General features: G+C 44.4%; 1 protein-coding gene across 1 annotated transcript; it reads left to right on the forward strand.

Moving 5' to 3' along the window:
• Window positions 1-1,062: 1,062 nt before the first annotated feature.
• Window positions 1,063-15,093, forward strand: LOC311145684 (calmodulin-1). Its single transcript, XM_084181942.1, has 6 exons — window positions 1,063-1,170; window positions 6,026-6,056; window positions 6,567-6,710; window positions 9,644-9,750; window positions 13,321-13,456; window positions 14,068-15,093. The coding sequence occupies exons 1-6, from the start codon at window positions 1,168-1,170 to the stop codon at window positions 14,094-14,096; spliced, it is 450 nt and encodes a 149-aa protein (XP_084038068.1). The 5' UTR covers window positions 1,063-1,167; the 3' UTR covers window positions 14,097-15,093.
• The last annotated feature ends 1,187 nt before the right edge of the window (window positions 15,094-16,280 follow it).

Raw genomic sequence — 16,280 nt, forward strand, 5'->3', positions numbered from 1 at the left:
AGGAGTTTACAGTGCACAGACAGACATTTTGTCGAAGTAAACTACAATCTGTACTGTTTGCCAGATGACCAAAGCCACTGTCACAACCTATTCTCTGCCTATGTCAACAATTTACAGTTTTTTTGCAACGGTTTCTTTTGTAAATATTAAACCTTATTAGGTGTTAGGTTTTTTTATTATCACAAACAGCATGCAGAATTGAGTTAAACAACCTAGTAATTATTTGCATAACCTGATCAAAATACAAATGCATGAACTGAATATATGCTTTTCACTTTATTTGAGAATAACAAAGAATAGGCTATAGATATTGAATACGGATCCCCTAAGGCATGCTCCCTATAATTTCATTCTAAGAAGAAATTACAGATTTAGGATATCATGAAAAATACTGGAAACAAGTTGGTTCAGAGTTTGCAAAACATTGGCAATAAAAATATTTTTTTCACCCGTTTTATTACCAAGCAGTCCAACAATAAAACTGCATTATTGTTACGTTTGTCAATGACTGATATTGGGGAATGAATATGAATTCAATATTCATAGCTAGCCTACTTCTGTTTGCAGAGGTTTAAATTGTTAATTTGTCATGACAACTTTATGAATCACTATGTGTTTTTCCTTTCCCAGCTCTATCATCTGTTGAAATACATCTCTATTATTCTCAGACTATCACTATTGCCTTATGAACCAATAAAATAATGTAATGCAGCACATTTATTGCCTTATCATGAAGTGATGATTGAATACCAGCTTTTCTACCAACAACATCTTATGTGTGCCTTTTCTTTTGAAATATGAATTTCTATCTGGTGCTGCTCATCTACAATGCAACAATAAAGGAATGGCTGGTCAAATGTAGATATAGCCTACTTTGACCATTTAAGTGTCACTGGTGGTGTGTGTTGTTCTGTGTGTGGCCAATAGCTTTTTTAGTGCCAATTAATCTCTGCTTGGCAAATTGAGTGAGTGATCCAGGCTGCCTGTCCTGCAGTGGGAAAATGCGGAAGTGAGTGAGGACGGTTTTCAGCGGCGGAGGAATACACCAAGCTATATAGACACAGATCGCGAGAGATACACAACTTCAGCCCATCATTAGAGGTCCACGGGAGCTGGTCAGTCTCGTAGTCTAGTTTTAGAAAACCAAACCATCCAGCGCCGTCAGACATGGTGAGTATTATATTATGTGATGCATTCGAAATTTTATCATTTTAAAGTAAAATATAGTGTAAGGCAGGAATACTAAGGTTTTCTGCAGAGGAGGATTCGCGTGTACCGTTGAAGTACGGTTCGAGTGATCATGCGTCGATGCTGGCTTGTCAGATTGTTGGGTGTCACATCTTTTGAGTATTGGAGGCTACAATTCATATTGGTCGGATATAAGACGCATGATAACTCTTAAAAAGTTGATTTTAGGCTGATAATCGAGGCAATGGCTTAATCATATCAGCGAGACAGACCTAACTCCATGCGTCCGTGAATCAGGCGCAGTTTACGATTTAATGTTGAAAAAAATCGGTGTTATGAGGCGGTAATGGAACGTGTTAAGATCATGTAACATAAAATATGTGGGCTATCCAATTTTGATCAAACGGAAGCTGCGAAACCATTGAGATTTCTGTAACTTCCACATGTACAGGCAGACGAACGAATGTAGCTATCTGTTGATGCTGTTCGAGGGACCAGTGCATGCTGCTGTGCCTACTGCACACCAACCCCCCCACCCAGAAAATCACTATAATTCAGAATTATATAAATGATTCAATCAATTTGACACGATGTTGCATTTTTTTATTAGGCGACTTTGATCTGATCCAGCAAGGCACTTGATCGTATCATTTGATATATTATCAATCTTTTTCAGGTTCTGTTACTGGTCAGAACGATGTAAAATGTATTGTTTCATGTATCTTTTTGCCTCAGGAGACAGCAGGGGAACCCCATCTATGGAATTTAAGGCTACTTGGTGCAATATTAATGGCGTTTGATTCAGGCTGCTTGTCCCATTTTTTTCAATGTTCATCTATGCTTAAAAATAATTTATGGACTTGTTATTTTTATCACTGTTTCTGGTCAGTTATGGACTCTATTTAATCGAAATGTTATCTGCGCCATTATGTTATGTGTCAGATCGAAAGTGATGATATAGCCTACATGGTACTTTTGGAATAGTTGCCCTATTTCTGACAGGACATGCAGATGCTTGACTTATGCCTTGGTCTTATCACATTTTATACACCGAGGAGAACAATGTATTGCATATCACGTGGTTTTCAGTTAGTAATTCACTTTACCATTGTCACAGGAGGTTCAACGTCCAAGATACTTTTCTCTGGCCTGCCTAAGTGGGAGTGCTTAATTGTGTTGTGTAAGCAGCGGGAGGACAGCGTGACAACATTATTCTCTAAGGAAATGATGTTCTTGTGCTCAATGCACACATTGTTTCTCCGAAAGCATGGAAGGAATGTCTCCACCAAAGTGGTGATAACAAAGCTACTGATTGTAGACTCTGAATCAAGCCTTTCATATGGACACACACATCAGTGTGCCTACTGGCCTGGGTACATTGGGTCCACTGTTTCGGCCCTTGCTCGGATGTTTGATTGGGTGTGGTGGGCAATCACAAGAATAAATATTTTTAGGTGTGCGTTTGTTTGTTTGTGTGTTGCTGTGCTGTGAAGGCGTGTACTGAAAGATTGTTTGAACTCTGCTCTCGTCTGTATTAATGCCTAAGAAGCTGGATGGGTCCTCTGTGCTATCTCGGCTGTAGTTGTGGAGTCATTGACCCTTCCACGGGATCCTGTTGTGTGCCCTGACCAGGAAATGAATGTGTGTTTCCATGCAGAAATGGCTAAAAGACAGACTCAGTGGACTGCAATGATCTACTCTATTAGTTAGTATTTTGACTCAATGTAGGAAAAAACGCCATTGCACTGTGTCTTGACTGTTTTATTCTCGCTTTACTGCCACGGAATGGCCACAGGCTTTGTAAGTATAAATGCAGGGTGACTGACTGACTGCCTTAGCAGTGCCTCCCAACTCCGAGTGCGGACAACCAGGCCCACAGCTCAAATTATATTATTTATCCAAAGTAGGGTGATTCTAATGCAAACAAGCAGGGGGAAAAAACCATGGCTATATTCCATTCTGTGACGACAAGTTGCACATTTACCATGTTCATGCTATTCAACAATAAGCAGCAATAACAATTTTGTTTTGTTTTTTTAACCTTTTATTTAACTAGGCAAGTCAGTTAAGAACAAATTCTTATTTACAATGACGGGCTACCCCGGCCAAACCTGGACGACGCTGGGCCAATTGTGCGCCGCCCTATGGGCCTCCCAATCACGGACGGATTGTGATACAGCCTGAAATCGAACCAGGGTCTGTAGTGACGCCTCTAGCACTGAGATGCAGTGCCTTAGACCGCTGCGCCACTCGGGAGCCCGAGTGTTGATGTCAATGTGCTGAATATTGCTGCAAGAGATTGATGAGCAAGTGTGGGTTTGGTGTATATGATCATATAGCCTAGAGGATTACTATGCCCATGATATCACTGCACATTATATCACATGCTCATATGACGTGGTAGTGTCTGATAACCCCATCCCTCTGCTGCAGGCCTATGTAATGTGTTCAGGAGGAAAGTGGAGCTCCAGTCATGTGGGCAGACAGACCAGACACACAAACGGGACATAGCAGTGACAGGAAGCCCTCACTCACAAACTTCTCTCTGTGGCAACACACTACCACCACGTGGCACTACACTATCACCACATGGCCCTCGGGGACCACTTGTCAATGTGGTGTGAAAGTGGCAATACCACGCTGATCAGCAGCTATGCTGTTTTTAGTTCTCATATCGAGGCCAGATTCCTGGCGAGGTTGTGTGGCGCTTGTGAATTCAGGTCAGATTTCTGACAGCCGGGTGTGTGGCTGTGTGTATAGCGGTGTGAGTGTGTGTGTGTTAGGGGTCCTGTTCCCTGCCTGGGGGGCTGGAGGGAAGAAGGGTGTTCCTGGCTGGAGTCCAGCAGTCCTGCAGGCTGTAGGCTGGGGCTGTACTGGGCTAGCCCTGAGGAGCCAGCAGGGGTAAGGAGCAGGAGGAGGACCTCCCCTCTGGGGACACTGCCAAAGAATACTGCTGATGGTTCAGAGAAACAAAGCCAAGGTATAGCTTAGATGAAAGCCAATGTATCAGAGAGGGGTTGGTTGACAGAGACCGTACAATAGACCTGACACCTTGATGTGACATGCAGCCACTGCCAGGCTCTGGGTGTTCTGTGTGTGTCTGTGGGGCTGCCAGGCAGGGAGCCGTCAGCATCTAGCCTCTGGCCCTGGATGCTCTGGCTCTGTCTGTCCAACCAGCCTGGTGGGGGGCCCTAAACACCATGTGACCGGGCTTTAATCATGGAAACGATCCTTCAGGGCCCCTTGTTGGTTTCTGTAACCATACCACCACGCTGACAGCCCGGATTGCGGCCGGCGGGGTGGTGAAAAGCACAACACGATACATCAACCCCAGAGCTTCTGTTGAAACGACCCATGTGGAAGTTAGGATTCCCAAAGATATCCAATACAGACAGCAGCCCCAATGTTAGGCTGCCACTACAGTATAGTGGGAGGTAGCCAGTCAGTCACATCACTGCCACAGTAGCATACTTCTGGCTTCAGGTCAGGTAAACCCTGCTTCACTATCGGTCAGTCTAGTCCTCCTCTCTGTCTGGTGCTAAGTTCAGCCAGCTGAGCCCCATTCCCAGAGACTTGACACAGCTTGACACCGCTCCTCACATCTAGGAGCCAGAGACGTGACAAACATAGCTCCAGTTATCCAGACAGGCAGGCAGAGGAGACATAGGAGAACCATGTTGCCAAAGAAGGCACCCTGCTACCAGGATGACGACTTGGTTTCTCTGTCCATGGTGTATGAGCTTTTGGACCAGCAGCAGTTCTTCTACAAGGAGCTGATCGAGCAGCAGGAGAGGAACTTCAAGTCTTTCTTACAGATGCTGGTGGACTCCATCAACAGCCGCATCGACAACGTGGTCAAAGAGGTCCAGGACATGAAGAACGGCCTGCATATTACCAAGACTGAACTGGTGGAAGTCAGGTGCCAAGGCAACGTAAACGCCAAGCGGGCGGAGTGCCTGGCCGAGGGGCTGGTGATTGTGCGGGAGGCCATGGATGCCCTCTCCTCCAAGGCTGGGATGTTCGATGGAAAGCCGAAGAAGGGTAATCTACGTCTGGATGGCAAGCCAGAGGCGAGGAAGGCGGACACCTGGCAGGACCAGCCTAAGGCAAAGAAGCTGGTGGCCGACCTGACCGACCTGCACTTTGATGAGTTTCAGGTCCCAACACTCTACTGTGCCCTCTGTATGAATGATAGGGGAGCTGTAACTGGTTGATGACTGTATGAGCGATGGGGAGGGAAGCCGGTGCTGGTGTGTAAGCAGAAAAACAGGCTCTAGTTTAGAATAACCAGTTAGCCTACCCTTCTGTTGCTTTCTTATTGTAGTTAATTTTGGACAGTACACCTGTGTAGCTGCATGAGTGATATCAGATTTTGTGGGAAACATGGCTGGCTTGGCTTGAAGTGTATATGATTCTGTGTAGGTGACTGCCAGTGTTTTTACTGTACTCATGCATTGTGTGTATGTAGGCCAGGACTATATTGAATTCAAGTGGGAAATGTCTGGTCTGGCCTCTCCTCCGTGGCATTAATGTGCAATGTAGCTCAGCAGCACAGAGTAGAGACAGGCAGCCTGACAGTGTGTTTTCTACATCAGGTTACTGTATTCTCTGCTCTGCCTTAGATGGATCATGGCCAAGACTCATAGTACTGTATTGTATCTGTTGCTCAGACATCACTGATTACATACTGTTGCTCAGAGGTGGACTGGGATGGAAAAAGGAAGAAATTGTTCATTTTTCTGTAGTGCTGCTTGTGTTCAGTCTTCAGCCACAATACAAAGCCATTAATCTTTTTTATTCCTCTCTTCCTCCTCCCCCTCTTTTTGTCCCCCCTCAGGCCGACCAACTAACAGAGGAGCAGATTGCCGGTAAAGAGTTCAACGCACATGCACGCACACATTTCAGTTTTCAGCTGTGTATGAATATTTAATGTGAGTGAGGCATGTCAGCTAGCTAGCTCCTGCCTGCTGATAAACTCTGCTCTGGACGTAATGGCAGACCGAGACCTAGCAGACATACCTGTTGTTGGCGAGACGTTTTATCCACTCACCTTTACAATGAACAAATGTAATCCTTTCAAGCCGAGGCCATATCATAGCCCATGAGGTCAAACTGAGGTGTGATTATTACTGGTTGAAAATGTAACTCAATACAATGAACAAATGTAGCCTAGATGAGTTGGCCCATATGTAAAATGTATACATGCATGACTGAGTCGCTTTGGATAAAAGTGTCTGCTAAATGGCATACATTATGAGATAAAAGTCAATTTAAAAAGTCAGTGACTGTCTAATCAAGTTGTTAATGTAGCTCAGCTGTGATCTTTTTCCTTATATTTATTTTTGACACATAACTAACTGTTGCTGTCTTCTCCGCAGAGTTCAAGGAGGCGTTCTCCTTGTTCGATAAAGACGGCGATGGCACGATCACAACCAAAGAGCTGGGCACCGTGATGAGGTCGCTGGGACAGAACCCCACAGAGGCAGAGCTGCAGGACATGATCAACGAGGTTGACGCTGATGGTGAGTTCCGCCTGCTACGATGTAGGGTGAAGTTGCACCAGGATGCAGATTTTTGGGTCAGTTTAGCATTTTTCTCACTAATGGTTAAGGTTAGAATTGGGGAATGGTTAAGGTTAGGGAAGGGAAGGGAAGGGGAAGCTGATCCTAGATATGTACCTATGGAAAACAGCACCCTGGAGCGGATCCAACTAGGGTTGTAAAGTTTCCAGGTTTTCCAGAAATCCCGGGTGGTGGATTCCTGGAAACGGGAGGGAATAAGCAAGGAGGGAAGGCTCCAACTGAGATTTCTGGAAATGCTGGGAATTTAAGCAAGACATAAGTACTACTCCATCTCCTTGGGCTATGCTCTAATGCAGCAGTTCTAATGCAGATGTGTGTGTGTGTTCAGTCACTTCCCTGCTCTCCCTTCTGGAAGTCAACCCAACAGTGATGAACATTGATTCTTATTAATCAAGTTATTGATGAGTTTATCCACGGCCTAACTTGTGTTAGTGCTGGGACTGGGAGTATTTGCATTGATTACAATGACTGACTGGCACTATTTAGGTCAGTCAGACCTAGCGACTGCCTACAACAAAGCCAGTTGAATAACGGCAGCAGGTAATAATGGCCTAGTGAAATCCATGACATAATCCACTCTGAGCTCTGCTCTGCTGGGCTGCACATTCTCTGAGGGCCCAGGGAAGGAGCTCAGAGCAGCCGTGGTAGACCCTGTTTACACACACACAGTAGTAGCCGTCCATTCATTCACAATGGGGAAGTTGAAACAGCCAGTCGGGGTGCTATACGGCCCTATACAGTGAGGGGAAAAAGTATTTGATCCACTGCTGATTTTATATGTTTGCCCACTGACAAAGACATGATCAGTCTATAATTTGAATGGTAGGTTTATTTGAACAGTGAGAGACAGAATAACAACAACAAAATCCAGAAAATGTCAAAAATGTTATAAATTGATTTGCATTTTAATGAGGGAAATAAGTATTTGACCCCTCTGCAAAACATTACTTAGTACTTGGTGGCAAAACCCTTGTTGGCAATCACAGAGGTTAGACGTTTCTTGTAGTTGGCCACCAGGTTTGCACACATCTCAGGAGGGATTTTGTCCCACTCCTCTTTGCAGATCTTCTCCAAGTCATTAAGGTTTCGAGCCTGACATTTGGCAACTCGAACCTTCAGCTCCCTCCACAGATTTTCTATGGGATTAAGGTCTGGAGACTGGCTAGGCCACTCCAGGACCTTAATGTGCTTCTTCTTGAGCCACTCCTTTGTTGCCTTGGCCGTGTGTTTTGGGTCATTGTCATGCTGGAATACCCATCCATGACCCATTTTCAATGCCCTGGCTGAGGGAAGGAGGTTCTCACCCAAGATTTGACGGTACATGGCCCTGTCCATCGTCCCTTTGATGCAGTGAAGTTGTCCTGTCCCCTTAGCAGAAAAACGCCCCCAAAGCTTAATGTTTCCACCTCCATGTTTGACAGCGACGAGTTGAGTTGATGCCAAAGAGCTCCATTTTGGTCTCATCTGACCACAACACTTTCACCCAGTTCTCCTCTGAATCATTCAATGTTCATTGGCAAACTTCAGACGGGCCTGTATATGTGCTTTCTTGAGCAGGGGAACCTTGCGGGCGCTGCAGGATTTCAGTCCTTCACTGCGTAGTGTGTTACCAATTGTTTTCTTGGTGACTATGGTCCCAGCAGCCTTGAGACCATTGACAAGATCCTCCTGTGTAGTTCTGGGCTGATTCCTCACCTTTCTCATGATCATTGCAACTCCACGAGGTGAGATCTTGCATGGAGCCCCAGGCCGAGGGAGATTGACAGTTATTTTGTGTTTCTTCCATTTGCGAATAATCGCACCAACTGTTGTCACCTTCTCACCAAGCTGCTTGGCGATGGTCTTGTAGCCCATTCCAGCCTTGTGTAGGTCTACAATCTTGTCCCTGACATCCTTGGAGAGCTCTTTGGTCTTGGCCATGGTGGAGAGTTTGGAATCTGATTGATTGATTGCTTCTGTGGACAGGTCTTTTTTATACAGGTAACAAGCTGAGATTAGGAGCACTCCCTTTAAGAGTGTGCTCCTAATCTCAGCTCGTTACCTGTATAAAAGACACCTGGGAGCCAGAAATCTTTCTGATTGAGACGGGGTCAAATACTTATTTCCCTCATTAAAATGCAAATCAATTTATAACATATCGTTTTTCTGGATTTTTTTGTTGTTATTCTGTCTCTCACTGTTCAAATAAACCTACCATTAAAATTATAGACTGATCATGTCTTTGTCAGTGGGCAAACGTACACAATCAGCAGGGGATCAAATACTTTTTTCCATCACTGTACATGAGGAGAGACTCTGCCCCGCCCTGTATATAGAATGTAACAGTAAGATGGGTAGACACGCACACAGAGAGAGGACATGTAGAGTGGAGAACAGAACAGACATGTATTGATTCACTGGGGAACTGTATGTCCGGAGAGGGAACAGCTGTGCGCTCAGAGGAATTGTCTTAACCAGGAATCACACACATGATCACCCCCCCCCCCCCCCCCCCCCCCCCCCCCCGCCACACACACACACACACACACACACACACCCTTGACGAGCCAAGACTAATCCAGGTTAAATGTGATCAGTGTTTGGGGTGAGTCTGCTCCAAAGAGTTTAGTCAGGCCCCCTGAAGTTCTGATCCAGTGGCCTCCACCTCTCTCTGTGATCCTGTCATGGCTCCCTCTGCTTTGCATTAGAGACAGCTCAACCCCTACCAGAGCCTGTTGTAGTGGTCTACAGTACATAGCCCACTCTGGACCACGCATGGCCCATTGCGACGGGGGTTTGAATCCCTGATAAGCAACTTTCAATTATTTATTTCTCCCCCCATTTCAAGTTTAAAAAAATAAAGCTTCTTTCTTCGCCCCTCCCCCCCCCCCCAGGCAACGGAACCATTGACTTCCCAGAGTTCCTCACTATGATGGCCAGGAAAATGAAGGACACAGACAGCGAGGAGGAGATTCGTGAGGCGTTCCGGGTATTCGACAAGGTAAGGATGGTGCCAGTCAGGTGTGTGTGTGTGTACACACTACGTGTCTTTACTGGATGTGTGTGAGGGATTACATACCCTGTTTACACAGCTTCACCTCATACAATATCAACTATGTACAGTGCATTTGGAAAGTATTCAGACCCCTTGACTTTTTCCACATTTTGTTAACATTACAGCCTTATTCTAACATTGATTTAAATAAAAAAAATCCTCATCAATCTACACACAATGCCCCATAATGACAAAGCAAAAACAGGTTTTTAGAAATTGACTCGAAATTGAGCTCCGGTGCATCCTGTTTCCATTGAGCATCGTTGAGATGTTTCTACAACTTAATTGAAGTGCACCTGTGGTAAATTCAATTGATTGGACATGATTTGGAAAGGCACACACCTGTCTATATAAGGTCCCACAGTTGGCAGTGCATGTCAGAGCAAAAACCAAGCGAAGGAAGGTCGAAGGAATTGTCCATAGAGCTCAGAGACAGGATTGTGTCGAGGCACAGATCTAGGGAAGGGGGTACCACGTTCTTTTTTGACAGTATTGAAGGTCCCCAAGAACACAGTGGCCTCCATCATTCTTTAAATGGAAGAAGTTTGGAACCACCAAGACTCTTCCAAACTGAGCAATCGGGGGAGAAGGTCCTTGGTCAGGGAGGTGACCAAGAACTCAATGGTCACTCTGACAGAGCTCCAGAGTTCCTCTGTGGAGATGGGAGAACCTTCCAAAAGGACAACCATCTCTGCAGCACTCCACCAATCAGGCTTTTATGGTAGAGTGGCCAGACGGAAGCCACTCCTCAGTAAAAGGCACATGACAGCCCGCTTGGAGTTTGCCAAAAGGCACCTAAAGGACTCTCAGATCATGAGAAACAAGATTCTCTGGTCTGATGAAAGCAAGATTGAACTCTTTGGCCTGAATGCCAAGTGTCACGTCTGGAGGAAACCTGGTACCATCCCTACGGTGAAGCATGGTGGTGGCAGCATCATGCTGTTGGCATGTTTTTCAGTGGCAGGGACTGGGAGACTGGTCAAGATCGAGGGAAAGATGAACGGAGCAAAGTACAGAGAGATCGTTGATGAAAACATGCTCCAGAGCGCTCAGGACCTCAGACTGGGGCGAAGGTTCACCTTCCAACAGGACAACAACCTTAAGCACACAGCCAAGACAATGCAGGAGTGGCTTCGGGACAAGTCTCTGAATGTCCTTGAGTGGCCCAGCCAGAGCCCAGACTTAAACCCGATCTAACATCTCTGGAGAGACCTAAAATAGCTGTGCAGCGACACTCCCCATCCAACCTGACTGAGCTTGATCTGCAGAGAATAATGGGAGAAATTCCCCAAATACAGGAGTGCCAAGCTTGTAGCGTCATACCCAAGAAGACTTGAGGCTGTAATCGCTGCCAAAGGTGCTTCAACAAAGTACTGAGTAAAGGGTCTGAATGTAAATTCTACAAGCCTGTTTTTGCTTTGTCTTTATGGGGTATTGTGTGCAGATTGATGGGGGGGACAATTTAATCAATTTTAGAATAAGGCTGTAACGTAACAAAAAGTGGAAAAAGTCAAGGGGTCTGAATACTTTCCAAATGCGCTGTATATATAATTTGCCACTGTTTGTCAAGCAGTATATGATCGGTAGGGCTGTCCCCGACTAAAGAGTTGCCTGTTCTTTCGATCAATCGATCGGTCAAAATTTTCAAATGTGTATTTTTCCATATATTGACACATCCTGTGTTTTTTTATCAAATCAACTATATGCACTGAGCTTGTCTGATGCTTTAAGCGAACTGTTTGATGAAATAATTAAGACACACAAATGACTAGAGGGAGTCCGTCCAGCAATTGATTTGATTGTGCCGGGCTCGAAAAGAAAATACCCAGCGACTTACTATGTGACCAGCACCCGTTGTCTCTCTCTCCTTCCTGCTGCAGCGACCACCACAGAACATCAAAGTGTTTATCGCACTGTCCGTGTTGCTGAAGCTACAACCTAATTACAGCCATTTCTGACTGAAAAGTTATAGTTACCAAAATCCCTCATTTGTTTAGGGAAAACAATCTATTCCCTCAACCCTTGCTCTCTTCACCTTATACATGTATGTGTCTCATGCATGTGACCAATAGGGCCTGACCTATAGTGTATCATAATTACATCAATAAATTGGTTATAACAAACTCTGAACCGTAACACGAGACAGCAAAATGGAGGCAGAGGATGTGACAAATACATTTGTAACGGGGGAATGTTTACTGGTTGCTCAGGAGGTAAAGGGGAAGTCAGATGTGTGGAATAAATTTGACTAGTTGTGGAAAATACTGGAGGTCAACAAAACGGTAAGGAGCAAGCGCTGCGTGCATATTATGTGTGCCAAACAACAGGTACTGTATAGGTGACAATATAATTTTTCGGACTGTTTTGGAACAATATAAACAACACTAAATAAATTATAAGCGTACCAGAGAGTCTGTAATGTTTTTTGTTTGTTAAGCCTTTTATTAGAGCAAAGACTAAAAACAGTCTCATTTATTTGTGAATGCAATTTCTGCAATTTTCAGAAATGTTATTATACAATTGTATTTATTTAAGCTAATTGTTAAAGTCTCACTTTATTTTTAAACAAAAATGCTTCATTTCATTTCAAATCATGAATGACTCGTATGCAGTGTGATGACATGAACGAATGAATGATTGATACAGTAGCCTATATAAGTAATGCAATATAGACCTAAGTAAGTTACGGTATTAAGACTAAACAGGATGCACTCTTAGGCCTACAGCTCAATGGTGGTTATACAAGTCTGCCCTTCTAAGCCTAAAGCCAGGCACATTTAACAGTTAGGCTATTGATTTCTAGACCTAATACATTTTCTTTGACAATTAAGGCAAGGGCTGTTTTCTTGTCTCCTAACTCTGCTGCCTCCTCCGCTGCATTGTTCTCAACACCAATATGCTGGTTAACTTTGCTATTATGCACATAGCAACATGGTTTAGGAAAAGGGCCAATTCAACAGCGCACTTATGTTTCAGAACCGTGGACAGTGACCACTATCCAAAGCAGGAGAAAGCGCATTTGTTATAAAATAATACTTATTTTATTTGTTGCACCATTGTTCTTACATAATATAACCATATACAATGTCTTAGACTGATGGACTGTGCCATCCCAACGGCATCCACAATGGATCAGTCCACTCAGACAGGCTTGAATCAGATACGTGTCTTGTACACCATTATTTGATTATTTTCTTTGTGCAACTGCTCGACTAAAGAAATCTCGGTCGACCAACCAATCGACCAGACGACTAAATGGGGTCAGCCCTAATGATCAGTGATATCCTTTATGGTTGCTCTTCCTGCATACAGTTACAAAGTACAGTCCCTTTGTAAAAAGACAATCATGGCTTTGTTCCAATGTTCACACTAGTGTACCGTGACACGTAGAATGCATGTCAGTCCTAGAGTAAGCTTACTGCAAACATACATTACATAAGTATGGTAAAGTCCCTTTGGGAAAGGCAGGTTTGTTTGTTGTGATGTCTCGCCCAGCTCACCTCCTCTCCCTTGCAGGATGGGAACGGCTACATCAGTGCAGCAGAGCTCCGTCACGTCATGACAAACCTGGGAGAGAAGTTAACAGACGAGGAGGTCGATGAGATGATCAGAGAAGCCGACATTGACGGAGATGGACAGGTCAACTATGAAGGTAAGAAGAGGACAGTGGAACTGTCTAACTCTTTCTCTTTCGTTCTGCTTTGTAGGAGTGTACAGTAGATCTCAGCAGTGTCCCTATAGGGGCCTGTAGTCAGTAGAGCTGTCACCAACTCGCTCATACTCACCATGCTACAGTACAGCCAGTCTTGGGTTTCTGCCGCTCCCCTCATCCCTTTCTACAGCTCCAATTCCGCTCTTCTCTCATCCCTTTCTACTACCCGATGCCCCTCTTCTCTCCACTCTCTACCTCTCTCATCCCCCTCTTCTCTCATCCTTTTTACCATCCTGATCCCCTCTTCACTACCTCTCATCCTTTTCCTGCCCGATCCACCTGTTCTCTCATCCCTTTCTCTCATCCTGATCCCTTTATGTAATTGGTCCGTCTCTCTGTAATAGGATATTGAGCTTACATAAACAGTTTTCATGAGAATGAGTTTAATTTAATTGTATTATTTTCTGTCATGTCTGGATTTGTCTTTGACGGACATGTTTTTTATTTGATTGTCTGGATCTGACAAATGAAATTGCTGCCTTGATCAGTGGTTGGTTGTTTTCTCTTCATTCTCCTAATGTCTGTTATTTTTTTTGTTCTTTTGTCCACAGAATTTGTACAAATGATGACAGCAAAATGAAGCTCCCCTACCCTTCTCCTGACCTTAGAAGACAAAAAAAATCAGTCAAATGTTTTACTTACCTCTTGCAAAAATATACATTTATTCATACTGTTTCTGTATAGAAAACATAACTGAATGTTGAAAAATGAAAAAATCTGTCCACATAAAAGTAAAAAAATAAATAAAATAAAAAAACATTATCTGCATGTACTGGTTAGTGGTCCTGTCCCCAAAGATGAGTTAGACATCAGTAATAACAGAAATAATACCTGTAAACAAAACCGTCAACAACTAAAGAAAGCACTTGGCGAACTGCTTATTGGTTCCAGTTGCTAGTGGTAATGTTTGGGCTGGCCAATCGTCTTTTCTTTTCCTGTTTCTGTTCTTCATGCATGCAGCTTGAGACTGGCGCCGCAGTCTAGCCAGCCAATGGGCTCACTCTGATTCCACAGCGGTGTCGAGGGTACCGCCGTAGGGTTTTGGTACAGTCTATATTGAGAGAAAAGAGCTCAGAAGAGATGGGTGGGTGGGGGGGGTGGTCATACTAAACTCGCATAGAGATCAAATGAATGGGACCTTTGCAGTTTGCGTAATTAATTACAAAAATAGATATTTTTAAGAAAATTATCATTTAAAAAAATTAATCATTTTAGAACTATGTTTGGCATGTTGGGAATATTTGGATTTCTGTTTCCTTGTTGTGCGTTGAACTTTGGGTATGATTCGAGGGGGTTGGAGGCGAGCTGGAGAGTCGGGTTGTTCTGGACTCTTTTTACCTGCTTGGAGAAGTATTTTTGGCAAGGGAACACGGTTGTACCGTCAATGTTTTTATCTTCTGTTTCTCGACTCTGACCATGGTTGCGTGTGGGTTTTGATCGATCTACAGCGCATCCTAGGGTCTTCAACACCAGAGTCTTCTCTAGACTGTAAATCTTGAGTTCAGTTTAGTTCATTCCAAGTTGTACATGCTAGTCTTTTAATTTTTTTTTTTTCCAATAAAAGACCATGAACTTAACCTTTTTAACTCCCTCCCTTTCCTTTATGTGTGCGTGCATGGTGAGTGCGTGCGGATCTGTCTTGTGATCTGTCTGTTGTGCGGGAATTGTATTACATTAGAATAGGACAGGTTTGATAACCCAAATATCTCTTTCTTGAAGATTCTGTCCTTCAACTTATTAATGCACACCCTCACCCGGCCTCTTCACTGACATTAATTACCCATTCTGATAATTGCCTGACCTATGATTTGATGACTGCCATCTAATTTTAGATCAAAAGATACAGCCCATGTTTCATTTTATGCTATCAGAAACCTGAAGGAGGTCACTATCCAGGAAGTTAAGTGGCTGAGTGGATTGGTGCGAACCCCCCACTGTTCATTTGACAGTCCCCCCCCCCCCCCTCCATCCTATACTAGATGTCGACACGTTAGCTTGAAAAGAATGGCTGTCCTAAAAGTCTTGCAACGATCCTGAGCTGAGCCTGCTTCCCTTCCCAGCCAACCCGATCTACCGCTCACTGCTGCCTACACTCTAGTAACCACTTACAGCAGAGAAAGAGCTAGACTGGGATCACCATAGCAACACGTATCTTTTTTGGGAGCTGTGTTACTCAATATGATTACGTGTTGTGTTTCATGAGGACTTCTCTTCCAAGCCGAGCGGTCGGATGTCGAGAGCGTCTGCCTTCGCAGAAAGGGAGCGAGACTGTGGGTTGCCAAGCAACAGCAGCAGGCGGGCGCATGCTGGGGCTGGGATGACAGGGATTTGAAAAGGCACGTGGGAGTTTGTAGAGGGAGGGAGAGAGAGAGAAATGGAGAAGAACATTTATCTGCTGTTGTATAGGGTCCTCGGCACGCGAAGCCACAGAATCTATTGATTTCCCACCCTGCCCCTCCCAGTGATGTAGGGAAGCGTATGTGTGTCGCCCAGCTTCCAGTGATGTAGAATCAGACCGGTTTATTAACTTCCTCCTTTTCAGAAGTGCTGCTGGTTATCTCAGCTATGTACTGCTCAACCCCAGTCATCGTTCCTCAACATGTAGCTGAGATCGGCAAAGGCTTCAAGATGGCTACACACAGTTGGCCAATTAGGGAAGATTTAGACAACCATGGATGGGCATTTCTCTGCCTTGTGTTCACTTGAGCTGTACTGTAGCGTGTGTAGTGGCCTGGCTGCTGCTGTGCTGTTCAGTGGTGGGGAA

The sequence above is a fragment of the Coregonus lavaretus genome, assembly GCF_964263955.1.
Source record: "Coregonus lavaretus genome assembly, chromosome: 18".
NCBI classification, from domain to species: Eukaryota; Metazoa; Chordata; class Actinopteri; order Salmoniformes; family Salmonidae; genus Coregonus; species Coregonus lavaretus.

Coding starts and splice junctions, on each gene's coding strand:
- LOC311145684 (XM_084181942.1), top strand. Junction 9,751..13,320: donor CGTTCCGGGTATTCGACAAG/GTAAGGATGGTG, acceptor TCTCCCTTGCAG/GATGGGAACGGCTACATCAG. Junction 13,457..14,067: donor TGGACAGGTCAACTATGAAG/GTAAGAAGAGGA, acceptor TTTTGTCCACAG/AATTTGTACAAATGATGACA.